The sequence below is a fragment of the Babylonia areolata genome, chromosome 13, assembly GCF_041734735.1.
Source record: "Babylonia areolata isolate BAREFJ2019XMU chromosome 13, ASM4173473v1, whole genome shotgun sequence".
NCBI classification, from domain to species: Eukaryota; Metazoa; Mollusca; class Gastropoda; order Neogastropoda; family Buccinidae; genus Babylonia; species Babylonia areolata.
In genome coordinates, this window is record NC_134888.1 from 38,235,633 (window position 1) to 38,252,561 (window position 16,929).

Below are 16,929 nucleotides of genomic sequence, written 5' to 3' on the forward strand. Positions count from 1 at the left end.
ACTGACTTCAGCCTCGCTTTTTCTTCGTGAACATGAAGGTGGATGTCGCTGCTGGTTCGTCGCTTGCACTGTCATCTACTAGGTCGATCGCCTTCAATTTGAAGGCTGCATCATAGGCATAACATCGTGTTTTTGGCATGATGAGGGTGTACGCTTGAGCAGAGTAGAACTGAATGCTGATCTGAAGGCTTTAATGTGTGCGGATTTGATTTATAAAACGTGAACAGTTTGCACACTATCCTGAAGCTTATCCAATAATTCATGGACAGAAATCATGATTTTGGTGAGTCGAAGGGCAGCTAAGAATAGACAAGAACGTGACACTCCTGGGATCGTTAAAATCCTCAAATAAGCCGCATCATTGTATAAGCCGCAGAGGTTGTAGCTGGAGTAAAAAGTCGCGGCTTATAGACCGAACTTTACGGTACCTAAAAACTTTGTGGTTGACGTTTTTGGAAAATAAGTATGCAAAATTTGTTGATTATATCCTGTGGAATATCTCCAACTACATACAAGGTACAGCCTTTTTCTTACTTTTATCTGATTCTTCATTCACTATGCTTTCCAAAAATGTATAGGTTTACCTATTCATTCTTACTGATAAGCATACAAATGCCCCAAATCAGAGCACAGGTAGCGGAGGCAAACTATCCCTTTGTTTTAAGCATGATTCTGTATGTATGTTTTATTATATCCAGCACTTTGAGGGTTAAAACCTGTGCCGCCTGGATTTTGTGTTGTTCTTTCACAGACATGTGCTGAACACAGGTGACATTGAGGATTTCTGCATCACGCGGGTGTCCAGCGTGTCTCAAGGAGTGAGGCGAATTTTTGCTGTCACTGGTGCACAGGCCACTGAGGTATGGTCGGCCTGGGAAGGACTTGACATGCTTCACCCAGCTAATGTACACTTACGGAGATTAATGCATGCACACACACACACACACACCACACACAAACTTCAGGTTCAATTAAATCCCTTAGTCCCATTTAGGGTGGTATACTTGTCCAAACATCAAATACTTAATGGTAAATGTTTAGGAAGACAGGTAAGTTTTTGCCCACTGGCACTTACCATGCCATTAGTAGGTGCAGAGATTTTGATTTGTGCGACATCTCTATATAATACATATCCACTGACTGTGTGTAAGTTCCCTGACCTCCTGACCCCATTATTCATGGTGTGTGTAAGTTCCCTGACCTGACCCCATTATTCATGGTGTGTGTAAGTTCCCTGACCTGACCCCATTATTCATGCTGTGTGTAAGTTCCCTGACCTCCTGACCCCATTATTCATGCTGTGTGTAAGTTTCCTGACCTCCTGACCCCATTATTCATGGTGTGTGTAAGTTCCCTGACCTCCTGACCCCATTATTCATGCTGTGTGTAAGTTCCCTGACCTCCTGACCCCATTATTCATGGTGTGTGTAAGTTCCCTGACCTCCTGACCCCATTATTCATGGTGTGTGTAAGTTTCCTGACCCCATTATTCATGGTGTGTGTAAGTTCCCTGACCACCTAAGCCCATTATTCATGGTGTGTGTAAGTTCCCTGACCTCCTGACCCCATTATTCATGGTGTGTGTAAGTTCCCTGACCTCCTGACCCCATTATTCATGGCATGTTTTTTGTCCGTTTGTTTCTTCTCCTGACTCTACTATGCTCACCTCTGCCAGCTGTTGTTTTTGGGGGGTTTTTTTTTCATCTTCTTCACCCAAGTATGTCAATTTGTTGCATTTATTTGCTCCTCCTCCATCCATTTCTTCTTCCTCTTCCTCTTCTTCTTCTTCGTATTATTATTATTAACGTTGGCCATCCCTTTGAGGAATGCTTGTGCTAATTTGTTTTGCTCAGGTTCATGAGAAGGGAGCTCATTTAAATGCACTGTGTGAGGAGTTCTCTGCCCTCGTTGCTTCGCAGAGTAGCACGGCTGCTGAAATGAGTGAAAAGTCACAGGAGATCAGACAGGTATTTTGTTTTGCAGTCTGTGGTGGTGGTTTTTTTTGTGTGTGTTTTCAATATTTGAATATCATAGTGGTGTTGAATGAGAGGGAAATCAGTACTGATGTTCAAATTACTTTGCTTATTTATTTCTTTTCATGTTAATGTTTTGTACAAACCTTGGGTGGTCTCTCAAGGCCTAACCAGCTTATTGGGTTTACGTCAAGTTAAGGAATCTGCTTTTTTTTGTTTTGTTTTTTTGTTTTTGCTTTTTTTTTTGTTTCTTTTTTAATGTAGATATGGTGCAATATATATGGAAGGGTCTTTACAATTTGACACCTCCTTGAAATTGAAACGGATATTCTATTATCACAGTTTATTGCTGCTTGAGGTGAAAGAAAGGGACATTGGTGTGTTACGGTCGAAGCACACCATCACAGGACCAAGAAACAGAGAGAAAGTTATTATTTTTTGTCAAACTGCAGGCATCTTTGTTGTTTTGGGGTTTTTTGTTGCTGTTTTTTGAACAGTATTGTATTACTCCTTTTTTGTCACAATAGATTTCTCTGTGTGAAATTCAGGCTGCTCTCCCCAGGGAGAGCGCGTCGCTAATCTGAGAGTGCCACGTATTTTTTTGTACTTTTTCCTGCCTGCAGTTTTTATTTGTTTTCCTATCGAGGTGCATTTTTCTACAGAATTTTGCCAGGGACAATCCTTTTGTTGCCGTAGGTTCTTGTACGTGCGCTAGGTGCATGCTGCACACGGGACCTCGGTTTATTGTCTTATCCGAATGACTGTATATAACATTTGTCGTGGAATAAACATTAACATCATTCTGCACGAAATGTAAAGCGCTTTGAGCAGTATATCTGGAGAGAAAAAAAAAAAAGCAACATGCATGTCCATTATTATTATCATCAGTATTATTAATTATACAATTCAAAGTAAGGAAGTGTAATGTGGTGACAGCTTTGTGTTATCATTAACACAGATGCTGAAGGCGGACGTGCTGCCCCACACGGCCCGGGATCGGGCCAGCTCGTTGGTGGAGACGATGGCACAGTATGTCACTGCTGCCGCCAATCGAGAGAGCCAGTCGCTGATGCTGCAAGCTGTGGAGGACGTAGTGCGGCGCAACGCTGAAAGGCCGTTTGTGGTGCACACCATGAAGTTTGAGGGCAAGCAGGTGAGTGCATGTGGATGTGTTTTGGTGTCCAGCTTGGGTGTGTGTGCGTGTGTGTGTGTGTGTTTTTGTGCGAAAATTGTGGTTTCCATTTTTAGTATGAAGGGAGTAGCGTTTTGTTCCTGTTTTACTGCGCTGTCTTATCATCAGTCGATCTGAGATGTGTTTCTTAATCGCTAGCATGCTTGTGCGCTAGTGGCTGGTAGTTTTTCTGCTTACCTCACGGCAAACTTGCTCTGAAGTCCTACCTGGCCTTGACTTGCGAGAACGTAGCCACTTTAGCCGCGAGGTGGTAAAAAGAAAGGCACCTTCCTACTGTGTGTGGTGAGAACCTCACCTAAGCAGCATGTAAGAAAGGTGCCTGTGGTGTTGCAGATGGTGAGGGCGGTGTCGTCGCTGCAGGTGAACACTCCAGTGGGTCTGGTGTCCACAGAGAGGAAGTCAGGGGTGGTCGTCCTGGTCTGGCCTCCTGTAAGTCTTCACAGATTTGTCTGTTTTTTCTTTTCTTTTCTTTGTGTGCGTGTGTGTGTGTGGTTTACATTTATTTGCTTGTTTGTTTATTCATTATGAATAAAGTCTTTTTATTTTACTTTTATCTATTTATTATTCCTTTTTTTCTTTTCTTTTTTAAATTATCTAATCATTTATTTATTTATTTGTTTTTTGTTTGTATTGTACTTTTTTCTTCTTTTTTTTCTTTTATATACATATATATATGTGTGTTGTTTTTTTCTCAAGGCTTGACTAAGCGCATTGGGTTATGCTGCTGGTCAGGCATCTGCTTAGCAGATGTGGTGCAGCGTATATGGATTTGTCTGAACGCAGTGAGGCCTCCTTGAGTTCCTGATACTGATGTTGTTTTCTTTTCTTTCCTTTCCTTTTCTTTTTTTTTTCTTTTCTCTTGTGTATGAGCTTGTCTTTGTGCATGTGGAGGGGTGCGGTGCATAATGCGTGATGTTCTTATGTAGGTCTAATTGATTCCAAAATCTGTTGGGTTTTTGTTTGTTTTGTTTTGTTTTGTTTTTTAAAAATAATTTTGTTGCTGTTTGTTGAAAGGGAGAAGAGGATGCTTTATTTTGGGGAAATTTGTCAGACGGGGAAAGGTTATACAATGATGTGACTGGTTATTATTTGTTTTTCTGTTTTGGCCACCAATTTTATGTGCTGTGATTGTTGTTTGGTTTTAGTTGTGCTGTAATATATGTTATTTGATATCCTTCATGCCCAGACAGGTGTCAAAAGAAAAATATTTCTTATTCTTGTGTTGAGGTTGTGTGTCTGTGTGTGTGAAATATTTTTGCTATAATTTTTCAAAGTCATCTTTAGGAAATGTATCTCTTATCCTCAGCATGTAACAGAAAGACAAACTTAATTGTAATTTCTGTGAAAGTCAAGCAATATGATTATGAAGGAAAGAATCATGGAGCTTAGACATCAATCTGTACAGTTATTCCATATTTATTACACATCACAAATTATTTTAAATCATGGAATATAGACATTATATATTCATTCCATATTCCTTATACATTGTATTACCCATCACAAGTAATTTAAGCACATTATCGAAGACAAAAATCATGGAGCATAGACGTCTGTATATACATTCCATATTCCTTAATCACCCATCGCAAATATTGAAATGATGTAAGCATATTTTCCAAGACAAGAATCCTGGAGCATAAGCTTCTGTATATATTCATTCCACATTTCTTATATTACCCATCACAAATAATTTTTGCTTATTTTCCAAGACAAGAAGAATCATGGAGCGTAGATGTCAGTGTATTCATTACATACTCTGTATCATCACCCATCAACAAATAATTTAAGCATATTATCCAGGAAGAACATTGCAATTTAGCAGTCTGTCAAAAAGTGTTCTGGTTTTTTTCTTCGTTTCCCATGAGTAGTAGTTTGTGCTGAACATTGCAATTTAGCAATGTATCTTAAAGTGTTCTGTTTGGGTTTTTTTGTCTTCGTTTCCCATGAGTAGTAGTTTGTGCTGAACATTGCAATTTAGCAATGTATCTTAAAGTGTTCTGTTTGGTGTTTTTTTTCTTCGTTTCCCATGAGTAGTAGTTTGTGCTGAACATTGCAATTTAGCAATGTATCTTAAAGTGTTCTGTTTGGTGTTTTTTTTCTTCGTTTCCCATGAGTAGTAGTTTGTGCTGAACATTGCAATTTAGCAATGTATCTAAAACTGTTCCCTTTTTTTTTTTGTTTTTTTTACTTCGTTTACCATGAGTAGTAGTTTTAGTGTTGTTTTTCCTGTCAGAACCAGGCCCTGGGAGACGTAGAGAGTGCTCTGACGGCCACATTGGGAACCTGTGCCAAGGTGATGAGGTCCTCTGTGAACAAAGGGGGAGCCCGGGTGATTCAGGTGACGGTCAGGGGCAGCCGTCTGTCTGACTGGCTGGAGTCGTCTGTCAGAGACACTGTGCAGCATCTGCTGTCCAGATAACAGTGTGTGAGGTGTGAGTGTATGTGTGTGTGTGTTTGAATGAGAATGTACCCATGAAAACAGAGTATGGCTGCCTACATGGCGAGGTAAAAACGGTCATACACGTAAAAGCCCACTCATGTGCAAAAGAGTGAACGTGGGACTTGCAGCCCACAAATGAAGAAGAGAATGTGTGTGTGTGTGTGTGTGTGTGTGTGCGCGCGCGCGCGCGCCTGTGAGAGTTTGTGTGCTGGAATAAGTAAGGATGTACATGGGTTGGTATGTATGCATGGTGGAAGGCCTAAGTGCATTGGCTTATACGCTGCTGGTCAGGCATCTGCCTAGCAGATGTGGTGTAGAGTGTATGGATCGATCCGCACGCAGTGACGCCTCCTTGAGAATCTGCATCTAAAACTGTTAGAATGTGTGTGCATGTGTTCATGTTTGTTAGAATGAGAACGTGTGTATGTATGTGCATTTTTTTCTGTGTTTGTGTGTTGAAATGAGAATGTGGTGGTTGTTCTTTTGTGTGTGTGTGTTTATGTCTGTGTTTAGGTGAGTTAGAACGAGAATATATGTTTGTGTGTATGTATGTGCATGGCTGTGTGTATTTATGTGTTGGAAAGGGAATGTGTATGTGATGTGTATGAATGTGCATGTGTGTATATGTATGCGTCAGTGCATACTGGGATGGACTCATATTTGCATAAAATTATCGTGTACAAAGTAACTCTGCACACGTTTGCATAAAAGTTATATTGTGTACAAGTTTGTTTTTCTGCCCTGAGGGGGGCCCTCTTTATGTGACAGTATGCAACTGGGCTCTTGGCAAGCGTGAAGTGGAGATAGTCTGTGTTCTGTTTGCTGTTTCCATCAGTGTTGTGGTGGATGATAGCTCCCTGTTGGACATTTGACTACCCAGAACTAAACTGTTTTCCTGTCAAGTTTTTCAAGAGCTGTTCAAAACCTGGTTTGTGCACACTGACTGTTGTGAACATATAGTGTATGTCTGATCACTGGATATGGATAATGTGGAGACTGGTAACTGAGGTGCAGTGCATGAACAGTTGATTAACAAATGAACAGTTCTTGAGGAGCTCCAGCAGTTTTGCAACACAGCAGAGAAATCCACAATGTGAGACGACGACAAAGAAAAGCATTTAACAACGTATTGATTGTGATCTTTTGGTACACTGTAACAACTAGGTACTTAGAGAGTCCACTTTTTTTTTTTTATTGCCATGTCTAGGAAAACCAATGCTTTCCATTACCCAAGACTTAGAGAACCCACAAATTTTTTACCATCAAGTTTTGATAACCGCTGCAATTTTTTGTAAATGCTGAGTTTAGACAACCAAATCTTTCTGTTGCCCAAAGACTGTCGAGAATCTACACGTTTTACTATGAAATTTGGAAAACCACTGCTTTCCATTATCCAAAGGATGACATGGCTGGGGGCTGTTGAAGACAGCACTGTGTAACATGAACTATGGCTTCAGCCTGTCAAACCAGATGTTTCTGTGAGCTGCTTGCGAAGACTTGGGGACATGAAGGAAACACTGGAGACCAGAGTGCTTTATGGGTCTACTTCTGTTCTTGTGACCATCACCTTAGGTGTTCAAGAAATGTGTGTGGGTCTGTAACTATGCTTGTGTAGCCGTCAGTGCTATCTGGCAGGTCTGTGACCTCTTGTGGATTTTTCTGTAATCACTAGCAGGCCTCTCTCTCTTTTTCTCTCTCTTTCTTCCATATGCATATTTAACAATTCACAGCCAGCGTCTGTTTCCAAAGTGTTCAGAATGTTTATTTACAATGATATCATAAGTAGTTGCAGTAACACTCCAGGTAATGCTAAGAACACAATTCAACATGAACATTCAGACTGAACAAAAAAAAAAAAAAAAAAAATCATCGATGTGCATATTATAATTATTTGTTTTCTAAGAAGTCATGTACATCATACACAGTGAAGGATTCAGGAGGCAGGTGGGCAAGAAAACCAAAGAAGAAAAAAAAAGACCGTCCAACAAATTTGTTAAATTAAAAGAAACCAACAAATGCGGAGCAAAATTAAAACAGTGACAAGAGCATTATAATGGGCATGCAACAGAAACACATGTAAAATAACTGCTCTTCCAATCCACTTTTGCAGAGATTTAAAAAAAAAAAAAAAAAAAAATCACTCACAGGCTGATCACTGGGTAATCTCATCTCTCCAAGCATTTACACATTTCATTTTATTTTTCATCTCATCTCTCCAAACATTTACACATTTCATTTTATTTTTCATCTCATCTCTCCAAGCATTTACACATTTCATTTTATTTTTCATCTCATCTCTCCAAGCATTTACACATTTCATTTTATTTTTCATTAACATTTCTTGACATATACATATTTCATTTTTAGTCTTTACTGGCAAATCAGTAAGTCAGTTTTAACAATGTAAAAAAAAAAAAAAAAAAAAAAAGAAGAAAGGGGGGAGGCCCCTCTCTCACACACACACACATAGAAAAAGAAAAGAAATGATATTCAACAATGAAAAAAAATTCAGCTGCACCTAACAACTGGCCTGCTTTAAAAACATTTCACATTAAAAACAAGAGAGGTGGGGAAGAGGGGGGTAGCACTCAGACTGGTGTCATTCAAAACAGTATCATTTCAACACTCGAAAAAGAATCATTATCATTCCACGTAGGTTTCAACACACAGTCCACATCATGATAAATAACCCGCAGCAAGCTATACATTAAAAATATAAAAGATTTATATAAAAAAATAATAAAATTAGAAGAACAAACAAAAAACAAACAAAAAAAAAACCCCACCAACAAAGCATTTCACTTGACCAGAATAGACTGTTTTCATTAGAACCTTCAAGGAATGAATATCTATGACCTTGATTACATTCTATGAACACTCCCACTGCTAAGACCTACATAATGATGGGAAAAATCCTGAAAAAAACCCCAACAGACTACTGAATGAAAGTATAAATAGTAATAAAAGAAATCACCGTACTGGATGCGTGAAAGGAAGTCAAACATGGCCTTGTATCTTTTCATTGTTGAAGTATGACATGGATTTTCTTGCTGCTGCTTTTTTTTTCTTTTTCTTTCAGAATAATTATTATTATAGAAAAGTGCCACAGCTTTGAAACCCTCCATGGCTAGAGAGACTGAACTGAAAACAGATCCACAGGACTGTGCAACCAAATCCAGTAGTGGTCACCACTATTGACTGGAACATGTTTTTTGTTCCGTTTTCTTTCATTTATTATGCATGTCACTTCACCCTGCATTACACTTTCTTTTCTTTATTATGTATGTTACTTTCCCCCTCATTATACTATCATCTACAAGTTCAGTCACTGATGTCATGTTGTATGAATAGTGTCCTGTTCATTCAATCATGCTAGAGGTTGTTTTTATTTTTTTTTTTTTTTTTTTGTGTGTGCTGTTGTTGTAATATGGATTAAGTTGTGAGTTCATACAAAACTCTTGGTACAAAATGTTCAAGTGAAAGAATTTTGAGCTGGCTGCTGTTTATACCTGACCTTATTATTCTTTAATTTCTCTTGTTCATCTATTCATGCCATCATGTTAACAATTGTGGGTAAAAATTGCGATTGGGACGTTTAAGAAACCATTTATCTTTTCAATTTGCCTTGTCAACTTAAGGATTTTATTGGGTTTTTTTAAAACAGGTGGTGTGAACTGAAATATGAACAGAGGCACATAGTGCAGTCTATGAGAGAACTGGATCAGAAGCACCATGTATTCTTTCACACCAATGCATTCACACAGACTCATGAGTACGTACGGCAGAGGAATGGAGTGTGCAATGCTCTGAACTGTGCAGCACAACTAGTGCAAAGTGCATTGTTTTTACTGGAACATTATGTACATGCACTATACATACATTTGATATTTCATGTGTTAACTATTGTACATTCATACATAATATGTGCAGATGTTACTTTTGAAATAACAATGTTAAAATACTGTACTTCTCTCCTTTTGTAATACATGTTTGCACATTCAGGCAGTAAATGCAATGGTGCAATATTTACAGTTTTTATACTCCACTGAAAGAATCACTCTTGCTCTTTCACTCCATCTCTTTCTCTCTCATTAAAAAAATAACTATTGCTCTCTCACTCTGAGTAACTTCAATCCTCCCACAGAATTTGTTTTCTCATAAACACAAGCACAAAGTTTCAAATAAACCGCAGATGAATGGTGACAAGCAGGTAACAAAACACGAGAACAGAGGTGCGATGGGCCAGCGCTACACAGTAATGCTGGTTACTATTTTCCACACACGAGTTGTTCTGCCTGCATGGGTAGCAGTTTGTAGCACTACTTGTTTTTTGGTGTGGATTTTTTTTTTTAATGTTTAGAAGTGATACAGCATGTGTAAGCCACAATATTCAAAATGATGGAACTCTGAAGAGCAATAATTAGGATCAGTATTGTTTGTGTTGACTTCATAAATTAAGTAAAGCAGTGCTTTTGTTGCCATAACTGTTGAGTGTAATGAATCAGTCATGTACACACCTGAGAGCTGGTGTGTGTGTGTTTGTTTTTTTAAATGAAAAGTATTTGTTAAATTCTTATTATAATCATTGTTGTAAATTTTGTCCAGCCGACCACACAGGGTCATAGGACTGCCCAACTACACAAATGTCCAACCGTGTTGGACACAAGACTGTCAAACATAAAAAAAAAATATATAAAAAATCATTTGGATAAACTACAAAACACAGTTCATGACACATGCTCTCAATCATTTTGCATGCTGAACATGTCAGCCCTTCTGCTTAATTTATCATCCCCAGATTACAATATAAAGCTAAAAATTAAAAATAAAAAAAAATAAAAAAAAAATTTAAAGAGAAAAAAACAATACTTAAAAGCCAAACAAAAAATACATATAACAGGCCAAATAGGCAAATAACACTGCAGAATGGAGAGTTAATGCTCATCCCAGTGTTTACAATCTCACTACTTAGTGCTCATCCCAGTGTTTACAATCTCACTACCTTATTGCCAGAGCAAAACAGCACAGGTAAGTATATCATGCACCGCAGAGAAGAAAAAAGTGTGAAGGCTTGCTCAAAAAAAGAATGGGGAACAGACTGGGAAGGCAGAAAAAGGAGGCAATGGTGAAGGAAGGGGGAAAAAAAGAGCAATAGAAAAGAGGAAATTTCTGGTACAGAATTTCCAGAAGGCAGGGATGCTATTTATACTGAAAAACCCCTGGGATCCTACAGTAGGGGGTGGGAGGGAAGGTGGGGTAGGGGTTTTAAACGCTTAATAGCAGTTAATATTGTGTTAATCAACTGGTGATTGAAACTATTACCAATATGGATCCACAGAAAACAAGTGGCAGAAAACTTTGCATGTTTTTCCAAACATTCCCTCTGCTCCATCCAGCCAGGCAAGAAGTGTCGTGGAAACAGATAGCATTTTGTGAAGCTGTCGGCTAAACGCACCTCTGCAAATAAGCATTCCTTCAATGTGAGCAATACATTGAACAAATAGTTTGTGCAGTACACCCTGTGGTAACATAACTAGTGATGGCACATGCTTTTCCAAAAACAAGACAATTTTTTGTTTTCAACTGAGCCCCTCACTCTTCCATGATGTGTGCAGACATTTTGTGTATGAGTTGGTAAATGTGTGTGTGTGCAACACAAAGAGAGCAGTGTTTTTACTGAACATGGAGATGGAGTGAAACGTAAAGTACAATCATTATTCTGCTACTATTAGCTAACAGACACACCTACCTGGAGTGATGGATGTGTGGTGGATGATGAATAATCAATACAGTTAAGATGGACAGAACAAGGGAGAGAGAGTACTAAGTATTCACTCGACATACTGGCCATCTCACCCACTATGGCGCCCATTCAAAATCTTAAAATGACAAACAATGAGATCTCTCCCATTTCCAAACAAATAGCATACACATAGTGTATGATAGCCTGACACTGTATTCTGTACAAGTTTAAAACAAATGCTGCCAATGTCACATTCAAGTTTCACTGTACCCAGTTTAACAAATATCCATCTTCATTTATTGTCCATCGTCTCAAACAACTGCCAACAGATCTGATGCAACAAAATCAACACAAAAAAAGCAACTCTTTCTCCAGCAACATGTAAATTAATGAGTTTACAATGTTTTATTTCTTGTTAAGTATGTAAAAACCCAACAAGCAGTGCAGTGTACAGAAAAACAACAGAAAAGCAGTAACACACAGACATTTACTTAAAACAAGGTTATGGAAACAAGAGCTAACATCTACAGTCTCATTTTGTAACAGAGGTGAGGAGAAAGTATGGAAAACATCCAAATGAAAACAAGGAAACATGCTTTGAAAAAACAGATACAAAATTCAACAAACAGAAAAAAATATGCTCAAATAAAAAACAAAACAAAAACAAAACAAAAAAAAGTTCTGCAAACAGAAATTTAGCATTATTTATCAAATCATAAAATACCCCATTTCATTAACAAGGGTATTCCCATTGTACACCGATCACACTTTAGCAGACGCTTAGCAGCAAATCATGGCAGGTCTCCTGTCCAACAGTCCCATTTAAAGTCAACGAGAAATGTCTGGAAAAAGCACCACGGAGTTGCGCACAGCTTGCCCGACTTGCACAGGGGAACTTGGAATTCAGACCAACCATGGGTTGACAATGTGCATTCACCATTATATATATCACATTTATTCACCATTAGTATGGCTTTTCATCTTACCTCTCACACTAAGACATACATAAAAAGAGAAAAAAAGTTTCTAGCAAGTGACATCAGGACATTCTCACTGAACACAGAACTATATACTGAATTTTCAAACAAACAAAATCTTTCCTTTCATAACACACACACGATACACATGCAGTACAGAGTAAGAAGAAACAAAATTTTAAAAGAAAAAATGTTGAGAAGTTCGTAAAACAAAAACAACAACAAGTGTATCAGTATCACTGTATTAATACATTTTTCAGTTTGGTGACAAATCTTTGCTATAAATTCCACTGGAAAGCTATATGCAACAACTGTACCTGTCTAGTTATGCTTTGTTCAGATAACTTTTTTTCAGGGGTGGGGTGGGGGTGTTAGTGTTGAAAAAAAAAAAAAAAGGTAACCAGCTGCATCTACTTTCGTTTTCTCGCCTTCAGCAGGGTAGCAGACTGCACTGGACAGGAAATCAGACGCCTGCAGGAGTCTGCTCCAGTGGGTCACAGTATAGTATCTGTAATTAAAAATGACTTCATAAAGCAATCTGTTAAACAACTTCGGTCTGAAAAACTGTGAATTTCTTTTCCCTCTGACATGGTAAACCATTATGTTTTTAGCAGAAAAACTTGAAGAAATATTCACACAGTCATTGTGCGCTATAAGATGTCACTGTGGGGGAGGTGTTCTCTTTAGTTTCTTTCTTTTGCAACTCCAAGAACACTGCTCCAAGTTGTAGAGATCTGACAAGTGGACAGTGTCGACAGGTGCTTGGGGATAATTGTCACTTAACTGAATGACAGGACTCACAGGATCTTCAGAAAATTGGGTTTCCATAACCCACTACTGTCATGGATTATGGAATCTTTACTGCTTACATCTGATCTCCTGCATGCATATACACACACAAAGGAGGGTTTCAGGAACAAGCAGGTGTGCACATACCTTGACCTACACCCTTAACCCACCAGGCACTAAGACCAGTATCGAATCCAGGACCCTATGATTTAAATTTGAACCCAATTACCTACTGCACCCACTGTCTTTAAATTCCGAAAGCTGAACTTAGATCCTGCATGCTTGTGACAGGATCAGATGCCTTTTCAAGCATTTTATCAAAATGTTCGTTTTCTTTGTATTCAACAATTAACAAACGATAAGTGAATTATCATAAATAATTAAACAGAAAGAAATATTAATTTATACATAAACGTTACCAAGCAAAATGCAGTGAAAAGAACCCCACTAACATTGGTAAACAATGCAAAACTGATGTATTTCTTCTGAACCTACCACCAGAACCCCCTCTGACATGTTCACAACCACTGCAAAATGCCAAGCACTGATGAAAGAATTGAAATGGACCACAACAGAAACATAAATTATCAAAGTTACCTGTGCTAGAATATAAGAACGACGGGCGCAATAGCCGAGTGGTTAAAGCGTTGGACTGTCAATCTGAGGGTCCCGGGTTCGAATCACGGTGACGGCGCCTGGTGGGTGAAGGGTGGAGATTTTTACGATCTCCCAGGTCAACATATGTGCAGACCTGCTAGTGCCTGAACCCCCTTCGTGTGTATATGCAAGCAGAAGATCGAATACGCACGTTAAAGATCCTGTAACCCATGTCAGCGTTCGGTGGGTTATGGAAACAAGAACATACCCAGCATGCACATCCCCGAAAACGGAGTATGGCTGCCTACATGGCGGGGTAAAAACGGTCATACACGTAAAAGCCCACTCGTATGCATACGAGTGACCGTGGGAGTTGCAGCCCGCGAACGCAGAAGAAGAAGAATAAGAATATAAGAACGTTCTTGCAGATGCAGAAGACAAACAACAAAATAAGCCTTAAAGGTCTCACGGAAGTGAGATAAAACATCCTACTGAGAGCTTGGAAGAAAAAAAGATTTTGTTCTTAAAAAAATAAAAATAATAATTATCATCAAGGAATACAAGCATCATTATACAGTCACCTACTCAGGACTACAGATACATATCTCTAAAGCACCAATTGCCACAAATAAATCAACACATCAAAGTCAAGGAAAAGGCTCAAAGAGCAAGCTATCTTGAATCGTTCAACCAGTACTCCTGTGCTGCACCTCCATCACTGACCCTTTCTGGGATTGAGCTTTCAAATGTACCTACATCAGTACATGCCATTTTAATATCCACTATCTCTCTTCAGGGGCTGCCGTCCTCTACTTCGCATGCTGCTTAAGGGATGTGTGAATTTGGGCGTTCGATTTTCTGGCGCATTTGTGGCCATCTTCCAACCTTCAGAAGTTTACTGTCTGTGTCAATGACTGGAGCACAGTTCAGTGCAAACAACATGTGACCTGCAACTGACCTGACAGCTATAATGCAATCATGGGCAGCGAGTGAAACCACGCAAAAGGTCACAGAAACTACAAAAAACGGCTAATCAGATTGTAGTAAAAATAGTCCATGAGTGTGTAAGGTGATCCAACTGATGCAACATGCGTACTATTCAGTACACCAACCAGCTTTGTGGCGAGTTGAAAACAACACTTATTTGCATCAAAATACAACAGTCTTTAGCTCTCTGCACCTGAACATTACTAATCAGTGAATGTGCTGCGATTACATGACTTTTGCACTAGCGATCCCAATCAGGAATCGGATTTAGAAATTTCTGAACACAGTCATACCATCTTGACATTTTAAGTTTACAACTGCATTTTTGGCCCATTTATCAGCTGAAAGCAACCAATCAGAACAGTTTTCTTTATTCTGTGTGTGTCTGCACATAATTTCTTTTCTTTTCAACCTGACCCTCTCCATCTCATCCATGACAATGACCCAGTATTTCTTGAGTGCAGAAACAAACTGATACCAAGTTGGTAAACTTTATAGTTTGGCAACAACAGCTAACTCAGTGTCTTACTATCCTGTTACAATTTCATTACCGAAATGACCTACCTTTTATAACCTTACCATTACAAATTGTCAGTCTGTGGTGAAAACCAGGCCAGAAAAACTGGAGGGGCAGAGTGAGTGAAAAACAAATATATGGAATGGCCTAACCTGCTGGACCCCCCAAAAAACTCCAGCATGACCACAGATACACTGATAGAAGCATCAAGAAAACTCCCAGCAACTTGTGAGGATGACAATGGGATGAAGGAAATCGCAAAGAGCCCCAAAACACCACATGTGCCCTCACTAAAGGTGCATGCAAATGGCAGAACTGCATACTCTTTCACGAGATCCAGAATACGAACAGATCCCGGGTTTAACTCATATATTTTAAAAATTTGCACTAGTTAAACAGGCATGATCATAAACATCACATGTATAGATATTCCACACGATTGTCTTCCAATATGGTCGCAATGTTCTACAAAAAGAAAAACAAAAATCCACACATAAAATTTGTTGAAATCAGAATGCCCACAGCTATAAATAATTTTCTGTCAGTCACACTGTACTCCTGACTACCATTGTGCTGAATAAAACATCAACCAAGCATACCCATCCCCAGTTATATCACAAGCAATATCACAAGCAATTGTAACTCATCTGCACCAAAAATGATGCAGTCAAGACCATGCCTCACAATATTCTTGTGTGCTTTGAGTAGCTTTTGTAGTGAGTAGTTTGAATGTGTGGTAGCATTTCATGCAACTGCAAATTTCTAATTTTTAAAACAACTGTACTTCTTAAAATAAAAAAGCAAACCTATTTTTGAAAACTTTCAATGTGAATATCTAAATATGTGGGTCTATCTGCCTTCTGGAAACAGACACTGAATGAGAAGACAAAAAACAACAACACTTCTATGTACTCAAAGTAACTTTTGAAGTCAGCTGTTTGAACATATGTGTCTAACAGCCTTTGTTCAACCGCAAGTTGCAAATTCTGAGAAAGAGATGTTGCGCAGTTGTTTGACTGCAAGTTGCGACTCCTCAGAAACATGTTGCACAGTTCTTAAAATGGAAAATGAACAAGAAAAAACGGCATTAATTACACAAATACTAGTTGTCACCACTATGTTATCTTTCCCCATGACAAAATAATCAGATAAGTGTGCATGTTTACTGAACTGACTTCATCCAGAAACTTCTTTTCAGAAGATAAATATGGACATGTTATCTCACATGTTTACAAATATCTAATTTTCATCAGTATTATCTGTCACAAAGTATCACTAAAATACAATAATCAAAAGATGGTGGGAACTAGTGTGAGTCAGAAACTCTCTGATTTTCACCTTTCTTTCTACTTGTCGTTACCTTTCACCAGATTAATGTAATTTATTTTACTTTTATGTCTATCTGGGCCTAGCTTAGCTTTTCACTTAGTTTATTAATAAAACAAACCTAATCATGAGCTTAAGTGCAGAAAGGCCAAGGTGTCAATGTGTATCAACTGTCTTTAACAGTAACTTTTTTCAGAAAAAACAACAAAAAAACATTGACCCAACAATGGCACTTTCCACAAAGTCTTAACGTTTCTGTTTCAATCCAATTTTCTCTGTTACGTGTCTATACAATGGCATTTATCTATAATAGATCATGAAAAACAAATATCACAGCAATTCATACAGAACATTTTGTTTCCACCAGTAATAATGAAAACAAAGA

The 16,929-nt window shown here is 38.5% G+C and overlaps 1 protein-coding gene across 1 annotated transcript in view; it reads left to right on the forward strand.

Moving 5' to 3' along the window:
- The window catches only part of LOC143289261 (alanine--tRNA ligase, cytoplasmic-like), a 34,142-nt gene extending 27,801 nt beyond the window's left edge, over positions 1-6,341 (forward strand). Inside the window, exons 18-22 of the mRNA XM_076598254.1 lie at positions 752-860; positions 1,854-1,967; positions 2,932-3,126; positions 3,499-3,594; positions 5,402-6,341. Coding sequence (XP_076454369.1) covers positions 752-860; positions 1,854-1,967; positions 2,932-3,126; positions 3,499-3,594; positions 5,402-5,587 — 700 coding nt within the window. The 3' untranslated portion in view covers positions 5,588-6,341. The remainder of the gene's footprint in view (positions 1-751; positions 861-1,853; positions 1,968-2,931; positions 3,127-3,498; positions 3,595-5,401) is intronic.
- Positions 6,342-16,929: the final 10,588 nt, after the last annotated feature.